This window comes from Eulemur rufifrons, chromosome 24 (genome assembly GCF_041146395.1).
Source record: "Eulemur rufifrons isolate Redbay chromosome 24, OSU_ERuf_1, whole genome shotgun sequence".
In the NCBI taxonomy this organism is placed as follows: Eukaryota; Metazoa; Chordata; class Mammalia; order Primates; family Lemuridae; genus Eulemur; species Eulemur rufifrons.
The window spans coordinates 3,454,835-3,470,518 of record NC_091006.1 but is presented as its reverse complement, the minus strand read 5'-3'; the positions used below and the strand labels follow the sequence as shown (position 1 = coordinate 3,470,518).

General features: G+C 59.6%; 1 protein-coding gene across 3 annotated transcripts in view; it reads left to right on the top strand.

Moving 5' to 3' along the window:
* Positions 1 to 7,864: 7,864 nt before the first annotated feature.
* The window catches only part of PEPD (peptidase D), a 105,478-nt gene continuing 97,658 nt past the window's right edge, over positions 7,865 to 15,684 (top strand). For all 3 annotated transcript variants that reach the window (XM_069458224.1, XM_069458223.1, XM_069458222.1), the window contains exon 1: positions 7,865 to 7,912. In XM_069458224.1, the coding sequence (XP_069314325.1) occupies positions 7,896 to 7,912 (17 nt within the window). In that variant the 5' untranslated portion in view covers positions 7,865 to 7,895. The remainder of the gene's footprint in view (positions 7,913 to 15,684) is intronic.

The window sequence follows — 15,684 nt, the reverse complement described above, 5'->3', positions numbered from 1 at the left end:
GAGTGCTCACACTTCTGCTGAGCGCACACCCAGCAGTGGAGTTTCTGGGTCAAAGAAGAGCACTGTTTGGAGGTTGTAAAGCAACGGTTTCTTTTCTAGGTTTCGTGAGTCATCCTGGCTGACTGTGAAGGCTGAGACGGGATTTGGGGTGAGTGGTGAAGGGACAAAGAGGGTGGGGGCAGGGACCCACGGGCAGCCTTTAGGGGGCAGGAGCAGAGTGGAGGGATGGGGAGCCCGTGGGAGCTGGTCACACAGTTTGTCGGAAGAGGGGCGCCCATCCCAGGCACTAGCCCTGCCTTCCCTTCTGGGGGACCCTCCCCTCCTGTCCCCTTCCCCTAGAGCCCCCTGTCCCTGCCGACAGGGCTGGGGAGGTCCAGCTTCCAGGAGAATCAACCAGAAAGTTGTCAGAAATCCCAGGGGAATCCTGGTGCAGCGGGTCTGAGCGCAGCTTAGGCGCTAGTAGCCTTAAAGACTCCCCGGAGCCAGGGCAGAGGCCGGCTGGCCGCGCCAGTGCAGCGGTGGTCCTTCTCCATCACAGGTGGTCCCCAAGAACCCAGCTGCACAGCGAGGCCACCCGCCCACCGGCAAACGTTGTGCAGGCAGCGCTCTCCATGACAGTGGCTGTGGGCAAGTGTGGGCTAAAGGACCCCACTGGAAGGACGTCAGGCAGCTCTCAGAGCCCGCTGGGCCCCAGGCTGGGGAAGGAGCCGGCCTCTGCCGAGCTCCCGTAGGGCACTTGCTCTGCCACTGCAGCCGCTCAGCTGCCCTGGGCCCTGGCTGACTCTGGCTCTGCTGCGGCCACCGTGAGTCGCTGCTGGCTGAGCTGGACTCCGGGCGGGGGCACTGGCCTGGCCACGCTTGGGCCTGCGCACTGGCAGCCCCCAAAAGAGGAAGGTGTTGGGGTGCTGGGCAGGCAAGACGACAGCGCTCACACCTCTCCCCTCCCCACACATGCCCCAGGGGCCCGGCTCAGTGGGAGGAGGTGGTGAGCACCTGCACCGCTTCCAGCAGGAGCCAAACTGGGTGTGACGGCCACCCCCAAGTGGACGAGGGTCACTGACTCCCCACCGTAGACTGTTCTTGTCTCCGCTCCTGTGGCCAGGTCTGCAGCCAGCACTAGAGCCCAGAAGCACGGGGCTAGGGAGACCCACCTAGTGATGGCCTCAGCCCCTGGCCCGACTGTCCTCCTCACTGAATGTCAGAACTCAGAGCTTGGGTTCTGGGCCCAGGTTGTAGGATTTGGGACATTATTAGGGGTCCAGGTCAGGGGCCGAGGCAGTATTTGGGACAGCTCTTCTCACCAACGTGGTGACCCTTACCAGCTGTTTGGACAGTGTCCCCTTTTGCTGTGGTCAGTGTAGGCATGTTCTAGCCGGGGTGACAGTCTCAGTGAGCTTGCTTTGAGGCCATTCAGGACAGAGCATGTTTCCTCCAGGCACCCCGCCCCCCCCCCCCCCCCCGGCCACCCAGGAGGAGGATGAGACATGCCAGACCCCCCACAAGCCCCCAGCAAACCCCCTGGGAGCCCCTGGGAGCTGCCAACCTCTGGGGTCTCTGGGAGGGGGGCATCGGGTGGCCTGCAGGGGGGTGTTGGGGGGCAGCTTCCTCTCCACCCTCCCTTGGCTGGGGGGCCACCCCCCTCACTTCCCCCCACCTCACTTCCCTCCCCCTTGCTTTCAGGCTCAGGTGCTAGGAGCAAATCTCGGAATCCATGGAAACCACAGAGGAGGCTGGAAACCAGGAAGCAGGAGGGGCTGAGCGCAGTCTTACAAATCCTGGGTAAGGGGAGGGGGCTACTCCTCTTCTCAATGAGTAAAGTCCTAAAATACCATTTTCTTTCCCCCCGGTGGCCACCCCACCAAAGTCTTGGTCCCCATTTCTCTCTCTCCAGGGCTGTGGAAATGAGGGAGGAGGAGCTGGCAGGCCCTGGGACAGGGAAGGCGGAGAGCCAGGGGGGCTGGGGGTCAGAGTAGCGGTTGGTGTGGTGGATGTGGAGGTCAGGGGTCAGGGGTCGGCATTGGTGGAGCCAGGGTCGAGTGTGTGGGCTCTGCGGCTGGGAGGTGGAGGTTGGAAGATGGGTGCGGGGCACGGAGACGTAGGGTATAGGGGTGGGCTGGGGTGGGCTGGGCTGGGCAGGTGGGGTGGGGGTGCGTGTGCAGGGTCAGGACTCTCATCAGCTGGGGAGCCCCCCTCCCCTCGGGCCCCAGCTACCCTCTGGCACCAGCCCGGTAGAGCTCTGTGACCCGTATGAATAACAACCAGGACTCTTCCTTCAAAACACAAACCAACCAACTCCCGTCCCCGGACAGTCTGACCTGTGACTCTGGAGCTAGGAGCTGGGACAGTGACAGAGACGGCCAGGGTGGGGGTGGGGGGTGTCTGGGGGCAGCTCCCTCACATTCAAACAAGCCCCCCAGAGATCACAAAGGGGGCCCCACAGGCTGAGGAGCATTTCTGAGACAGAGATTTTCTTTTTAAAAGTCGTTTTATTTATTCTTAATGACACAAATGCATGACTATAATCTCCTTAAGAAGAAAAAAAACCAGACCATTCTGTGAAGTTAGAGCCCCTCCAAACTGCCTCTTAGGAGCTGGCCCCTCTCCCTGAGACCACCGCCTGGGTTTATTTTCTTTCAGACCTTTTAAGTGCTTTTACACCCATAAACACGTGTCTGCAGAGAATTTACAGAACGGTTTCTTCTTTTATGGGTTTTGCAAGCGAGCACGGTGTGACACGGCACACACCATTCTCCCGATTCTCTCACACAACACGCTGTTGAGAAGTCTCCGAGTTGACACCCACAGGTGGGACATTCCTTTGAACTGGTCTCCCAGCGCGTGAGTAGGTGAGAATTCACTTATCACGAAACACTCACATTGCTTCCAATTTTCCCCTATCTCAAACAACGCTGCAATGGGCCTTCTGGTTTATGTCTCCTCGTGCTCACGAGGCAGAGTTTCTCGAGGGGAGATCACGAGAATTTCAATGCTAGGGTCAGAAGGCTTCGTTTTCAGTTTTCTTGGTTTTAACAGGTGTTTCCGGAGTGCCCTCCCAAGTGGCCTTTCTGGTTTGTCTCCCCGTAGCCTCACAACGTTTGGTCTCAGCAAGCTTTTGCTCCGTTGCTGGTCTTGGGGTGGGAGGGGTGGGCGCCTGGGCTCTCTGGCCAGTGGGGGGCCCCACCGATCTCCCTGCCAGGCCAGTGAGCCTCCCTGCCTGGGCTGTGGGTCATGTTAAGAAGGACGCTTTTAGCACTTCATGAAAGCACCACAGACTGTGTCCGCTGCGGCCACCTGTCCTTCTGTGCATGCCACCGCCAAGACCGGATTCCCTGTTTCTCCTCCCTCTGTTTCTGCTGCAGTTACTCCTGACCTCAGCCCTGTCTGTTCTCCTCTGCTCCGGCCTGCCCCTCCCCATGGCTCTCTCGCCGCTCCCCTGCATGGCTGCCTGGCCGCCGTCTCTTCCTCTTCCGAGTCTCTGCGATCACCAGGGTTTTCGGTAGCAGACAGCCCCTGGGTCTGGGTACCTCGAGTAGAAGAGGGATGCCTTGGAGGGATGTTAGGTGGCACTGTGGAAGGAGAGGCAGGCTCAGAAAGCAGGCAGGAGCCGGTGGCCGGTTGTGAATGCCAGCAGAGACCCACTGTCCAGCCAGAGACATTGAGTGACTTGGAGCTGGGCAGAAGGACAGCCCATCCCCGCAGCGAGTTTCTCTCCAGGTCACAAGCTGCAGAACCAAATCACCCTACTTGGGGACTTTGCACTCATACTATTGAAATTAGAAATTTCATCTCATTTTTATCAAGAACTTGAAATGGGGTAGTAAAGTTATACCAATGAACGCCCAACACAACGTGGAAAATGTAATAGAAGTTGAGAGCAATAAAAGGTGGAACTTCCAGCCACTCCACACCGATACGGCTTGTGAGAAATAAAAGTAATTATCACCTGCCTAACCTGGCCAGCCCATTCCGAGCGCGTGGAAGAAAGCCATTCCAGAACTTTATTTCCTATATTGAACGTCGATAATTGGATGTATTTATAAGTCTCCCTGGAAGAAAACAGCTTGTGATTTCAAGATGAGAAAACAGTCTTCCAAACAGCGAAAAACAATATATTCCCCATTTTCACACACACAAAAAGAGCTTGTTTCCTTCAAGGTTTTTCAGGTGCTGTTGGAATGATGGGCCACTCCGAAGCCACCGTTCCATTTCTCATCTTGAATTGCCTCATAGACTCCGGCAAAGCACTCAGCAGGGACCACTTCATCGGAGGCGGTGACGGGGGTTTCCTTGGGAAGTCCCCGCGGCTCTGCCCACCTCTTTCCTGCGGGCAGGACGCCCAGGTGGGCTGGGCCAGGGGAGGAGGGGCAGGAGGAGTAGAGGGTGAGAGGTGGGTCCTCTGAGGGGCTGACAGATGGCGGTGATGGCTGGGGTGTGGCCTTGGAGGGAGGAGTGGGAGAGGTGTGGCTGTCGCTGCGGACCCGCAAAGGGTGAAGGCTGGGATCTGCCAGCCCCGGGATGGAGAGCCAACCTCCTGGACACCCCGTGAGCTTTACGATCCTTCCTTCCCCACTTGGGGAGAGGCTGCGTTGCAATGTGCCACTCTGCCCCGTCTCACCCCCTCTTTTTCTTTCTTTGCATTCTACTTGGTGCTGGTTTTCTGCACAAGTCTTCTCTTTTCAGCAAAAACAATCACAAAACCCAAATGCCATCCCGTGTGGGGTTCTGCCATCTGAGGCTGCTGGCCCCTCGTGGCTGGTACGGATCTTCAAGATGGCTCTTTCCAGTTCTCTCTGCCAACCCTCCTGAGCTCCTGCCTGAGGGATGGGCTCGGACCCACTGCTCCCTGCTCAAAATCCTTCAGTGTCCCCTGACTAGCAAGGAGAAGTAACAGCATGGAGCCCTGCTCTGCAGCCCTCCCAGGTGGTGGGCTCCTTGGGGACAATGCGAAGGCTCCTCTTCTTCGTCTGCACCCCCCCTCCCCCCGATTGCTGTCCGAAGTTCCTCCAGGACAGGGGCTGGGCTCCTAGCCCTCATAACATGGGTCACAGCTCAGCAGCTGGGGCAGAGCCAGTGTTTGGCCACCTCAAGCTTGCTCCCACAGAGCCTTCTGCCAGAGCAGGGTCCTTGATAACACTGTGGAAGACGGATAGGCCCATGCCACGGGTCTTCCAGGGGACACCCTGCGTGGCCCCAAGGGTGGCTCCTGAGTCAGAGCCTGGCAGGTCACCATGTCTGGGCCTGCCAGCTCCAGGCAGCCAGCCTTCAGCAGCGTCCTCAGTGGTGGCTAGACTGAGGCAGGTGAGCAGAGCAGGGAAACCTGGCCCCACACTGTCCCGGGGACAAAGGCGTAGTCTTCCCAGGACAGAGCTTCCTGTGCAGGTCTCTGGCTGGGGGGGATGGGGGGCACTTCTGCTGAGTGTGATGCTCTAGCGATGCAGCTGTCTGGGTACAGACACCTCCCAGCCACCTGTAGGGCATTACTACTGGGAGACTGTTTCTGCCAGGGGACTGTGACCTCGAAGGCAATGCCGCGTGAAGCCTGAGTGTGCCGCCTGGGGCGCTCTCCTGCGGCTGATTTACACACTCTCACTCCGACTCTCTAAATCAATCTTTCTCCAATTGCCTCCTGGCTCCCAGCGGCGTCCTGGGTCTGCCCTGCATGAGTAACTACGCAAGCTGCTCCCGCACCCTGGGCAGCTTCTCCTGGAGCCCCTGCTAGAGCCTCTGACCGGGGGGGGGGGGGGGGGGAAGGGTGCGGGGCAGCCCGCTGTGCCAGGCTTACAGAACTGCTGGCAGGGCAGGCCTGGGTGGGCAGCAGCCGTGGGCAATGCCTCTCTGTCACTGCCACAAACCAGCGCACTCCACTCGATTGGTGGGTGCCTTCCCCCACTACTATTTTGTGAATGTTTAGGATAATTACTTCTTTTTCATATTAATAAACAGAGCTGGCAGTTGGCTTAACTTTGACATATTTTATGTCAAAAGAAATGGTGGGAGCAGGTGCAGTTAGCTGGGGGACAGGTTTTCCTTCCACAAAGGAGCATGAAAAGCTCATTCTGTTCACCCTTTGTTATTTTTTAAAAGTGTCCCTTGTTAGGGATTTGAGTGTCTTCTGTTGAAGGTGGAGCTACTGCTTAAGAGGGGTCCAAGATCTCAGGACCCCCCTCCCGGGGCCAGGTAGTGGGGTGTGGCCCCTTGTGCCCCTGCTTTCCTCCCTGGAAACTGGCAAGAGGGCGGAGAGAGCCTCTTCAGTCTTGTCTTCACGTCAGGGTCCCCTGAGAAGTGCCTGTGTGTCGAGGGAAGGGGCAGAAGGAAGGAGGCCCCCCTTTTCCAACAACTCTCCTCCGCCTTAGCAGGGTCTGGGTGAGGGGTGGGAAGGGCTGTCTGGATGTGCCACCTTCCTCCTGACAGCTTTGGCTTCTCTGGCTGTGACACATTTGAGCATGAAATCCTACAGCAGCCCTGTGACACTAGTGGCCCCATTAGCTCCCTCCTGACAGAGGAGGACAGCAGGACGGCACTGGGATTCCCAGCAGCCGTGCCATGTGCCCTTCACCCCACCCCCACCCCGCTTATGTCTGGCTCCGCTCCACCCATTCAAGGGGCCTACGCTCCTCCCTGCTTTGTGGGGACAGACAGCAGCTCTTCTCCAGTCCTAGCCCCTGGTTCCCACCAGCCTGGCTGTCATGATGGTGTCCCACCATCCTTGTCTCAACAAAGAAACAAGAAGCAGCCCCCAACCCAAGCCCTTTTACCAGAAGCCACTTCCAGCTGCGGGACAGCTGGGGGCTGCGGTCAGGAGCCCTGTGGGCATGTGCTGGGCCCTAGCTCCTGTCCGTACACGTGTGTACACCTTCGTGTGACCCAGGATCCCAGAACCCCCTGCCCTCCCATAGTCAGTGTGGGTCACTCCTCAGGGGTGCGACTGCGTGAGCGTGGCCCCTGTGTGAGCTCTAGCTTGTTCTCCACCTCCCTGGGCCTCAGTGTCCTGTCTGTAAGATGGCATTAAGGATAGTCTCTGCCCTACAGGGCTGCTGTGAGATTTCTATGCGCTGACGTTTGCAGAGCATTCAGGCCAGTGCCCGTAAGTGCCCGGTACCTGTTGGCAGTAGGGAGGGCAGCCTATGCTTCCTGATCTCCTCCCGCCCCCTCTCTGTAGGACTCGGCGCCCAACACCAGTGCCCAGCTGGGCAGAGGGGCAAGCCCTGTGGGAGACCCTCCCTCCTGAACCCCTCTCCACTGTGCACCCTCCTCCCCGGCCCTCCTCCCTGGCCTCCCTCCAGGTTCTGCTCCATTCTGCCTTTGAGGGAACTTGGAAAAGGTCCTACCTAACTCAGCCACCCTGATGCAAGGCCCCACAGGGGCTGTCCTCTCTCCCCACACTCCCTCTCCTGGGCACTGAGCGTTTGGTTCCTCCAATGGCCCCAGCCTTTGTTCAAGCCCTTTCTCTTCTTCAGCAACAGTGGTCACCTCTGCCCCGCCCTGGCCTGGGTCAGTATCCTCCCCACCCCCCTCCCCACCCCCCTCCCCATTCCCCTCCCCATCCTCCTCCTCCACCGTTTCTTTATTCCCGAGAGTTCTCTCCCCGCGGGCTGGGCCTCCAGGTCCGGGTCTGAACCAGAACCAGCGGCCACTGCTTCAGATTCACACTCCTGCCCTGGAAAGGCCCCGGATGCTGCCCCCTTCCGCCCCACCGCACTGCTGCCGGAGGCCCCGGGTGGGTCCCGGCTCCTCCCCAGGACTCCGCCCCACCCGTCCGGCCAGACGGCCGCTGGAAGGGGCGGGGCAAGAATCCCCGCCCCCCGGCCCCGCCCCAGCCCCGCCCCCGGCCCGCAGGGGGACCCGGCCGCGTTCAGCTGATGCCTCAGTTCACGTGACCCTCGTACCGGGCGAACATGGCGGCGGCCGCCGGGTGAGTGCTGCTCCTGTCCCCGGCTCCCTCCGGCGCGCGGAGAGCGGCCCTGGGCGTCCCGGCGGACAGCGGGTGACAGCCCTCAGCCGGGCTCGCCGAGTGGCCGCGGGGCGCGAGCTCTTCGCTCCGAGCGGATCAGCGCTGGTGTCCGCGATCCTGTCCACCCGCCCGCTGCCCACTGGCCCTGGGGGCCGCCTTGGTGCTCGGGCCCCATCCACGCGCGCGTGCGGCCCCGCCGTGCGCGGCCGAGGTGGGGGATCGGGTCGACACGCGTGTTCACTGCCACGATCCTCAGAAGGGAGGGTGGCATTGCAGGGGCCCTGGGCATCCGGGCGCTTCCCAGAGGAGGCAGTGTTTGAGACGGGCTTGAAATCCTCTTTTCCCAGCAGGCACTTCCTCATTTCATTCAGGGGCCCGATGTCACCTTCTCAGAGAATCCTTTCCTAACCCTCTGTGACACTTTTTGTAGTCCTTATTTCCAGCTGATAAACTCTGTAGAGCATTCATACTTGTTGATTGTCTTCTCCCCGTGTAGAATGCAAGGGCGGGGCCCTTGTCTGGTTCACGCTGGGCCTCACGGGCCCCAGTACCTTGCGCACAGTAGGTGTTCCATCATTTGGCTGAAGGGAAGAAGGGTGAGTGGTCCTAGTGGGAGGAAGTGTGGACAGATGGGCTCACTGAAGCGTTGGGGAGAATGTGCCAGATGAGGGAGCATCTGAGCAAAGGTTAAGAGACAAAGGTTGAGAGTTCAGAGTGTTTTGGGGACAAAGAGTGAGGCTTGTAGCAGGGCTAGAGGGCGTGGTGCCTCAGGTGGCCTCTCCAGACTTTGTCCCGAGGGGCTGGAAGGGTTTTGATCTGTTTTTTGAAAGCTTGCTCCCCTGGGCTCTGTGTGAGTTCAGCTGGGGGCGGGGGTGTAGACCTGGTGGTGCAGCAGGCTGGGAGAAGCAGGGGTTGGAGGGGACAGTGGCCCACATGCCAGGTTGGGAACTGAGATCGGAATGGGGGAACTAGTGGACTGAATGCATCTCTCTTTTCCGGAGGTGGGGAGAATGGTGACGGAAAGTGGGTTCTTAGTCAGCCCCCAAGGTTGGAGGAACTTAAAACATATAAATCAAACATTGAGTGGGTACCTGCTATACTCCAGGATTGCAGGCATGGCACTGGACCTACCTTAGGTGCTCATAGCCACTGGGGCAGACAGACACATGGGACTCTTGTCACTCATCTGTCTGTGTCTGATCATGGTGTGTGCAAAGGAGGGGCATGGACTCTGAGCTCGGGGGAGAGTGTGGGAAGCCATCACTCTCTGGGTGACTTTTGTGCTAGTTCTTAAAGCAATGAGACACCCTTCAGGTAGAGAACTGTGCATATAGAGATGGGTATCAGGGAACTCAGGGTCAGAGCCTTGAACCTAGCCTGTGACCCTCGCAGAGTGAGCAGGCTGGTGCCCAGCCGTGGGTGTGCTGCATCTATGTCTGGGTGGGGCAGCTGGTCACAGGGAGTTCCAGGGGCTGTGTTTGGGTTCAGGGCTCCCAGCTGGCCTGAGGTCTGCTGCTCTCCTGAGGATACAGAGGAGCCCAGCTGGTGACTGGCTGGATCCTGGAGGGAGGGCTCTTCTAGAAGAGCTGATTTTCTGGGCCACGGTGCAGGGTGGCTCAGGGGGGTAAAACAGGTTTTAGAGAGGTGTGCTGTGGGAAGGGTGCAAGGAGCCTCCAGAGCTTGACAGGGCCTCCTTGAGAAGAGCCGTCCCCGTCTGGTATGGAGCTGCCTTGTGGACACTTTGAGCCTGAGGTTGAGCCCAGTGGCTTCCTCAAGGGGAGGAGGATTGAATGTATTTCCAGCAAATCCTGGCTTCCGACTTTACTCACAGGACAGATCAGAGTGTCAGGCGTAATGAGGCATCACACCAGCAAGTCATGGCCATGGGCTCCTTGGGAGGTGGATTTGGTTGCCTACAGAGTCCTACCAGACCCTCGCACAGGGGAGGCCCGTGAAAGTTCCAGGTGACTGGGGTATGGCCCATATGATTTGGGGAGCAGTGGAACCCCTAAGATAGCATCTCAGATTCAATTAGAAACTGGAAGATGCTCCTCTGGGGAGTGTTTCGGGGTTGATCCTGCTCTGCCCTGCCAGCCTGGACATGGGCTTCAGGTTGAGACAGAGTCACCTCCCATACCCCATGGAGAGGGCCCCCTATCCCATGGCACTTGGCGGGAGGTAGCCCTGTCTTCTCCTTGGCTCCAGCCAGACCTGTCTGCATGCCCCCTTGCCCCCACATGGCTTTTCCCATTCTCCTCTTCCCTTGCCTACTTACCTGCTGGCCCAGGAACGCCCTTCTCTTCTGACATGATTGTTCCCATGCTTGCAAGCCCAGCCAACATGGTTCCTTCTCCCGGAAGTTCCTGATCGCCCAGTGAAGGCTTCCTTCTCAGAACACCAGAGAATCCTGGTTTTCCCCCTGGGGAAACAGACACTTGTCCACGTCTGCCCATCGTGGTTGGGTGAGGGGCTGCTTCCCTTCACGCCTCTCCTGGCATCCTTGGAGCCCAGGGACCACTTCAGTTTGTATCCCCAGGGCAGTCTGTGGCGTCCCTGTGATTGGTGCTTAGTGAAATGAATGAAAGGGGGATTTATTCTAAGTTAGTCCTGCTTTCCTGGGAGACTCTCAGTGCTTGAGGAAAGGAATTGTGATTGGGAAGGGGGACAGAATTCTGAGGAGTAGGATGAAGAAATACCTTCAACTGAGTGGCTCCCAGGAGCCGTTGCAGAGCCAGCAAGAAGCAGCAGGTGAGCTGCCCTGGGTGTGCACCTCTGGGGTCATAGGCCACGCTGGAGTCAGCATTCTTCTGGAGAGAAAATGTCTGGAGGAGTCATGTTCTGGGTCAAAAGCCGATTCCCACCCTGATGTGAATCTTGTGCTCCTGGTGCAGAGGCCTCAGGCTGACCCTGGGGCCGGGGTAGGGTGGGTGGGGGGAGGGGGGCTGGCCACTGAGTGCACCTTTGCCTTCGTGGCTCTTCCCAGGCCTGGTCCTGACTGCACACAGCCCTCTCGTGGTCCCCACGTGTGCCTGCCCTCTTGACCCTCAGGAGCAAGAGAGGTGGGGTGGGGGATGCTGAGCAGCTGCCTCGAGGCCCTCTCCAGCCATGGTGACCCAGTGGGCTGCCTACGGGTCCTGGTCCCGTGCTGGAGGCGGGGGTGAGGGGGCCGGCGGGCCTTGGCTCGCCTCTGTGGCCAGGAGCTCAGCAGCACGGCCCCATCCGGAAGTGGCTCTGCCTTCTGGAGCAGGGATCTTGTCCTTGTCTGTGCCGTGGACTCCACGGGCATCGGTGAAATATAGGCACCATTCTCAGCGGAATAGACACAGAAGATTACAAAGAAAACCAATTATGTGGAAATATAGTTACACCAAAATGTTAAATTTGTGATACAGTCGTATATGCATCTTTATTAATGCATTAAGTAATAAAAGCTAGCAGATCTAACTGCCTTAATTGTGAAGTAGTGATGAGCAAAAGTGATAGTTTGAGATACTGCAACAGCAATAATATGATATGAAAATATCTTTGTTTTCTTTTTGGTGATAGATTCACATGCACTGTGAATGCTGAGTGGTTAGTTGCTTACATTAATAATTGAAAAAAATGTAGATTTGAATTAGAGGTTAGACAAAGTATAGGCATAACTTTTTCTCACCCAAGTAGATGGAGCCCCTGAATTCTATGTGTGAATCCCCAGGGGTCCGTGGGCCTAGGTGAGAGCCCTGCAGGTGGCCATTGAGGAGAAAGGAGAGGGAGGCTCAGTATGGATATGGGCACAGGTTGTGTGGACAGGGACATGTTGCAGCGATAGTGGCATCACACCCTTTCTGGGGGCCAGTCCCATTCTTGGTCACTCTGCTCTTGGCCCTGGGCTGCTTACTGGGCCTTGGTGGTTGCCTGGGGGAGGGCTGGCGCTGGGGGCCAGAGGCTTGTTCTGTGGGTCTCCTGGAGGCCTGGAGCTGCTGGTCCCCCAGCCCCTGCCGTTCCTCCCCAGGCATTGCCTGGGCCTCGTCTGCCTGCGGTAGAGCATGCCTTATGTGCCCTGGGACTTGAGGATGACATGGCTTTTGCCTTTAAAATTCCCGGTGCCAGTTAACAAAAGCTCTAGCAGAAGCCAGTTGGGGATGTTTTATTGGTGCTGCTTTTGCTGAATTTGCAGGAAGAAGTCATCCACGTTGGCTCTGGGCCTGACAGCCTCTCCGTGGGTTTGGTTTATGCCATTAGAAATCAAAGGGCATGTCTCTGTAAACTTGGATTCTGGGGCTGTCCCGCAGTAGTAAATGACTGTTGCAAGTTGCCCTGCCTGGCAGCTCAGGCTGAGCTGCCCTTCTCATGCTCGGAGCCCAGGACAGAGCGGGTTCTGTCGGGCGGAGCCCCACGAGGAGTAAGAATTGTGGTAGAGTTTCTTCACAGCTGCAGCTGATTGCTCAAGGAGAGGGCGGCTTGTCAAGTTTTCTGTCTTGATCTGAGCAGCCTAGCCCTGGGGCCGGGAGACCACAAACTGGGTGCCCTGAGAGAGTTAGGCCTCTCCGAAGGTTCTGGACAAGAGGAGGCCCAGCCCTTCTGAGAGCCGTACAGGTGGGGGTGGCGTCAGGCAGTGGGGAGCCAGGCAGAGGGAAAGGGGAGCAGGGGCAGATGTGGGCAGGGCTGGGCTCCGCAGACCAGTGGCCCAGGATGGGCATTTTCAGCGACTTCTGCGGGTGGGTGCCTGGCCGAGGCCGTCAGTAGCAGTGTCATTGCTGCTGTGCTGTTCGGAGGCTGTACAGACCAGTTGCACCCCGTGCCCTCCCCCCGTGCAGGGAAAGGGTGGGGGAGGCCGTGGGGGGACCCCCGTGCGTGGGTGCTGTGGCTGCACTTTCAGTTCCTGATGGTGCGGCCAGCTGGGATGCAGTCATGTTTACAAGCTGTCGCCGAGTTCCCTCTGCCCTTTTATCCTTGTGGCTGAGCGAGGCAGAAAAGCATCCCTGACTCAGAGGAAGCCCTGGCTGCTGGTGAACACCCAGCCCGCCATTCACCCTTCCGGCAGGGGGGCAAGGGCACGTGCGGGAGGGGAGCTCTCGTCCGGTCAGCACGTGTGGGCTGTTTCCGGCCCCTCCACCCTTCCTGGCCAGGCTGGGGCCCGGGGTCTGCTTCCTGCCCTGCGGGGCTGACGTGGCACCTTCTGGTCTGCACAGCTGCGTGCACGGCCCGTGTGTCAGCTGTGACGGGCGTTCATCCAGCAGATATTTACTGAGCGCTTGCTGCGTCTCAAGCAGGATGCTAGGGACAGCAGTGACCAGCACAGATCTGGAGCTCTGTCTCACGGAGTACACTCGGGCGGGGACCGGCAACAGTAACCAGCACCCGTGCACTTAGGCATGAGGCTGTTGCACTCGGGGCCAGGCCCCAAGCCAAGAGTTCACTCGAGGGGCCACTGAAGAGAGTTTAACACAGGGACGATTTGTGACCTGTGGGCAGGTTAAGGGGACCTGGGAAAGAAGAGGAGGGGAGCCGGTCAAGACCCAGTGAGGGCTGTGCTGTGGGGCAGGGTGGCCTGGCCGGAGCTGTGGCCCTGGGCAGAGGGACGCCAATAGCCGTTTAGTTCCATGGCCTGCCAGGGAGGGAGCCAGGGGAGTGGATTCTCTGTCTCCTCCCTGTCCTCCTGCCCCCTAATCTCTTGTGCCTCCCATTGGCTAAGCCCACCTGGAGGCCGGAAGTGGGGTTCAGCTGTGGAGGTCGGAGGTCGGGCAGGCCAGCCCTGGGCACGGAGCAGGGTGGGTGGATCTGGAGGGCAAGTGGGGGACCCACAGCCAGTGCCAGTGAGGGGTGGGCGGGTGGGGGAGTCGCAGGTTCAAAGAGGGAAGCGAGGAAAGACCATCTGGAGTGGGTGGCGTTGGAGCCAGGGTGTGCAGATGTCTCTGCTCCTGTGTCCCGGTGTGAGGGTCCCATGAGAGGTGAGTGGGAGGGACCTGAGGCCTCTTCACCCCCCAGGCAGAGCCCCAGCTCTGGGCTGTCCCTGTCCTCCTCGACCTCCAAGCCCACCTGCCTGCCCTGGCTGGAGAGCCTGGGGGGCTCCCTCCTGCACAGCCCGGCCCCACGCTCTGGCCACATTTGTGTCCAGCTGCTTGTGGGGACGCCCATTCAGCCCCCGCCCTGTGGAGCTTACGCTTTACCTGGAGACACCACAGCAGATAAGTTGGAGTGATGAGTGCTGGAGAGAGCGGTTAAGGGAGCCGGGGCATGAGGCTCGCAGGGGTGACTAGGAAAGCTGCCCTCGGAAGGGAGCACTTCTGCAGAGCCCGGATAAAGTGAGCATGTGGGCCGTGTGTGCGGCACCTGCCAGAGGCGCAGTCCCTGCAGGGCACAGCAGCGGCGGAGGTTGGAATGTTCTGGGGAGTTCTGGAGAGGTTGGGGTGTTTAGGGGAGAGTGAGGGTGCCTGTGCTGCAGCTGAGGGCACAGGGGTGACGTGGGCCGGGGTCCCTGGTCGCCGTGTGTTCCGGGACGGGGTCTGCACGCCGTGTGCTCAGGCACAGGAAGCCAGAGGGAGGGGCTGAGCAGGCGCCTGCGGGACGGCGGCGTTTCCAAAGTGCACGCCGGGCCTGCCGGGCTGTGGGGAGCTGGCACAGAGAGAACAGTTGAGAGTTGCCTGCAGATGTCCAGGCAGACGGGGGGATGCCCACACTGGGAGGGCGCCCTGGGGGTGGGATGTGCGTCGGTGGAGGTGGAATGAGAGAGGAGACAGAGATGGCCCGGGCAGCGTCAGGACAGCGGGGCCTTTCTGTGCGGGGGAGGCTGCGGAGGGGCAGGTTTTAGGCCTGAGTGGTGCCCACTGAGCTTGGGGTGGCTGATCTGAGGGCAGCACCCGGTGGCCAGTGGGATCGGAGAATCGGAGGGGATGTCATGGCCTGTGCGCACAGCCGGTACCGAAAGCCGGGGAGGGGGCGGGCTCAGCTGTGCTGACGGAGGGAGCCCGGCTGGGGGAGAGATCCCAGGACCCAGCTGAGCTGGGGCTTCAGCAAAGAGGTCGAGCCAGGCGTGGGGAGACTGGCTGTGGGGGACTGGGGGAGCTGGCGCCGGGCTGGGTTTCAGCAGACAGAGTAGCCCCCAGTGTCACAGGCGCCGAGCGGCCTGGCAGGGCCTGGGAACCCACTGCAGATTGAGGAGCGGGGGTCACTGTGGCCTGGCGGACTGGGCGGAGAGTGGAGGCCTGCTGGGGGTGGACTGAGGGGAGCATGGGTGGGCCGGTGGGGTTGGCGGGCTTGGGTGACCCTTTAAAAGACATTTACTGCAAAAGGGACAGAGAAATAGATTGCTGAGGGGATGGGGGTTGGGGAAGTGTTTTTCTTTTAAAGATGGGTGGGGTCCCCACGTGCCCAGATGCGGAGAATGATCCTGTAGAGGAGAAATTGATGCTGAACAGGTGTGGGGTAGGGCAGCCCCGCCCACCACACACAGGTAGAGGAGCGGCCTCAGGTGGGAGCAGCTGTGGAAGGGCCCAGGGGCCCATGGGGCTTCGGGGAGGGGGTGCTGGGAGGTGAGCTGTGTTCTCAGTGAGCCAGGAAGCCCCGCCAGGAGCAGGCAGCGGCTCTGTCCCTCGCCGGCCCCTCTGCCTGCCTCGGTCGAGGGCTGCTGCCCAGGGTGCGTCTCCACACGGCTCCCTCTCGGCCACCCAGCAGGTACTCCCTAGACTCGGCTTAGGGTGCTCTGTGTGGGTGCGGGACACCTGAGTTGGGCTGTGGGGTTGGTGGCTTGT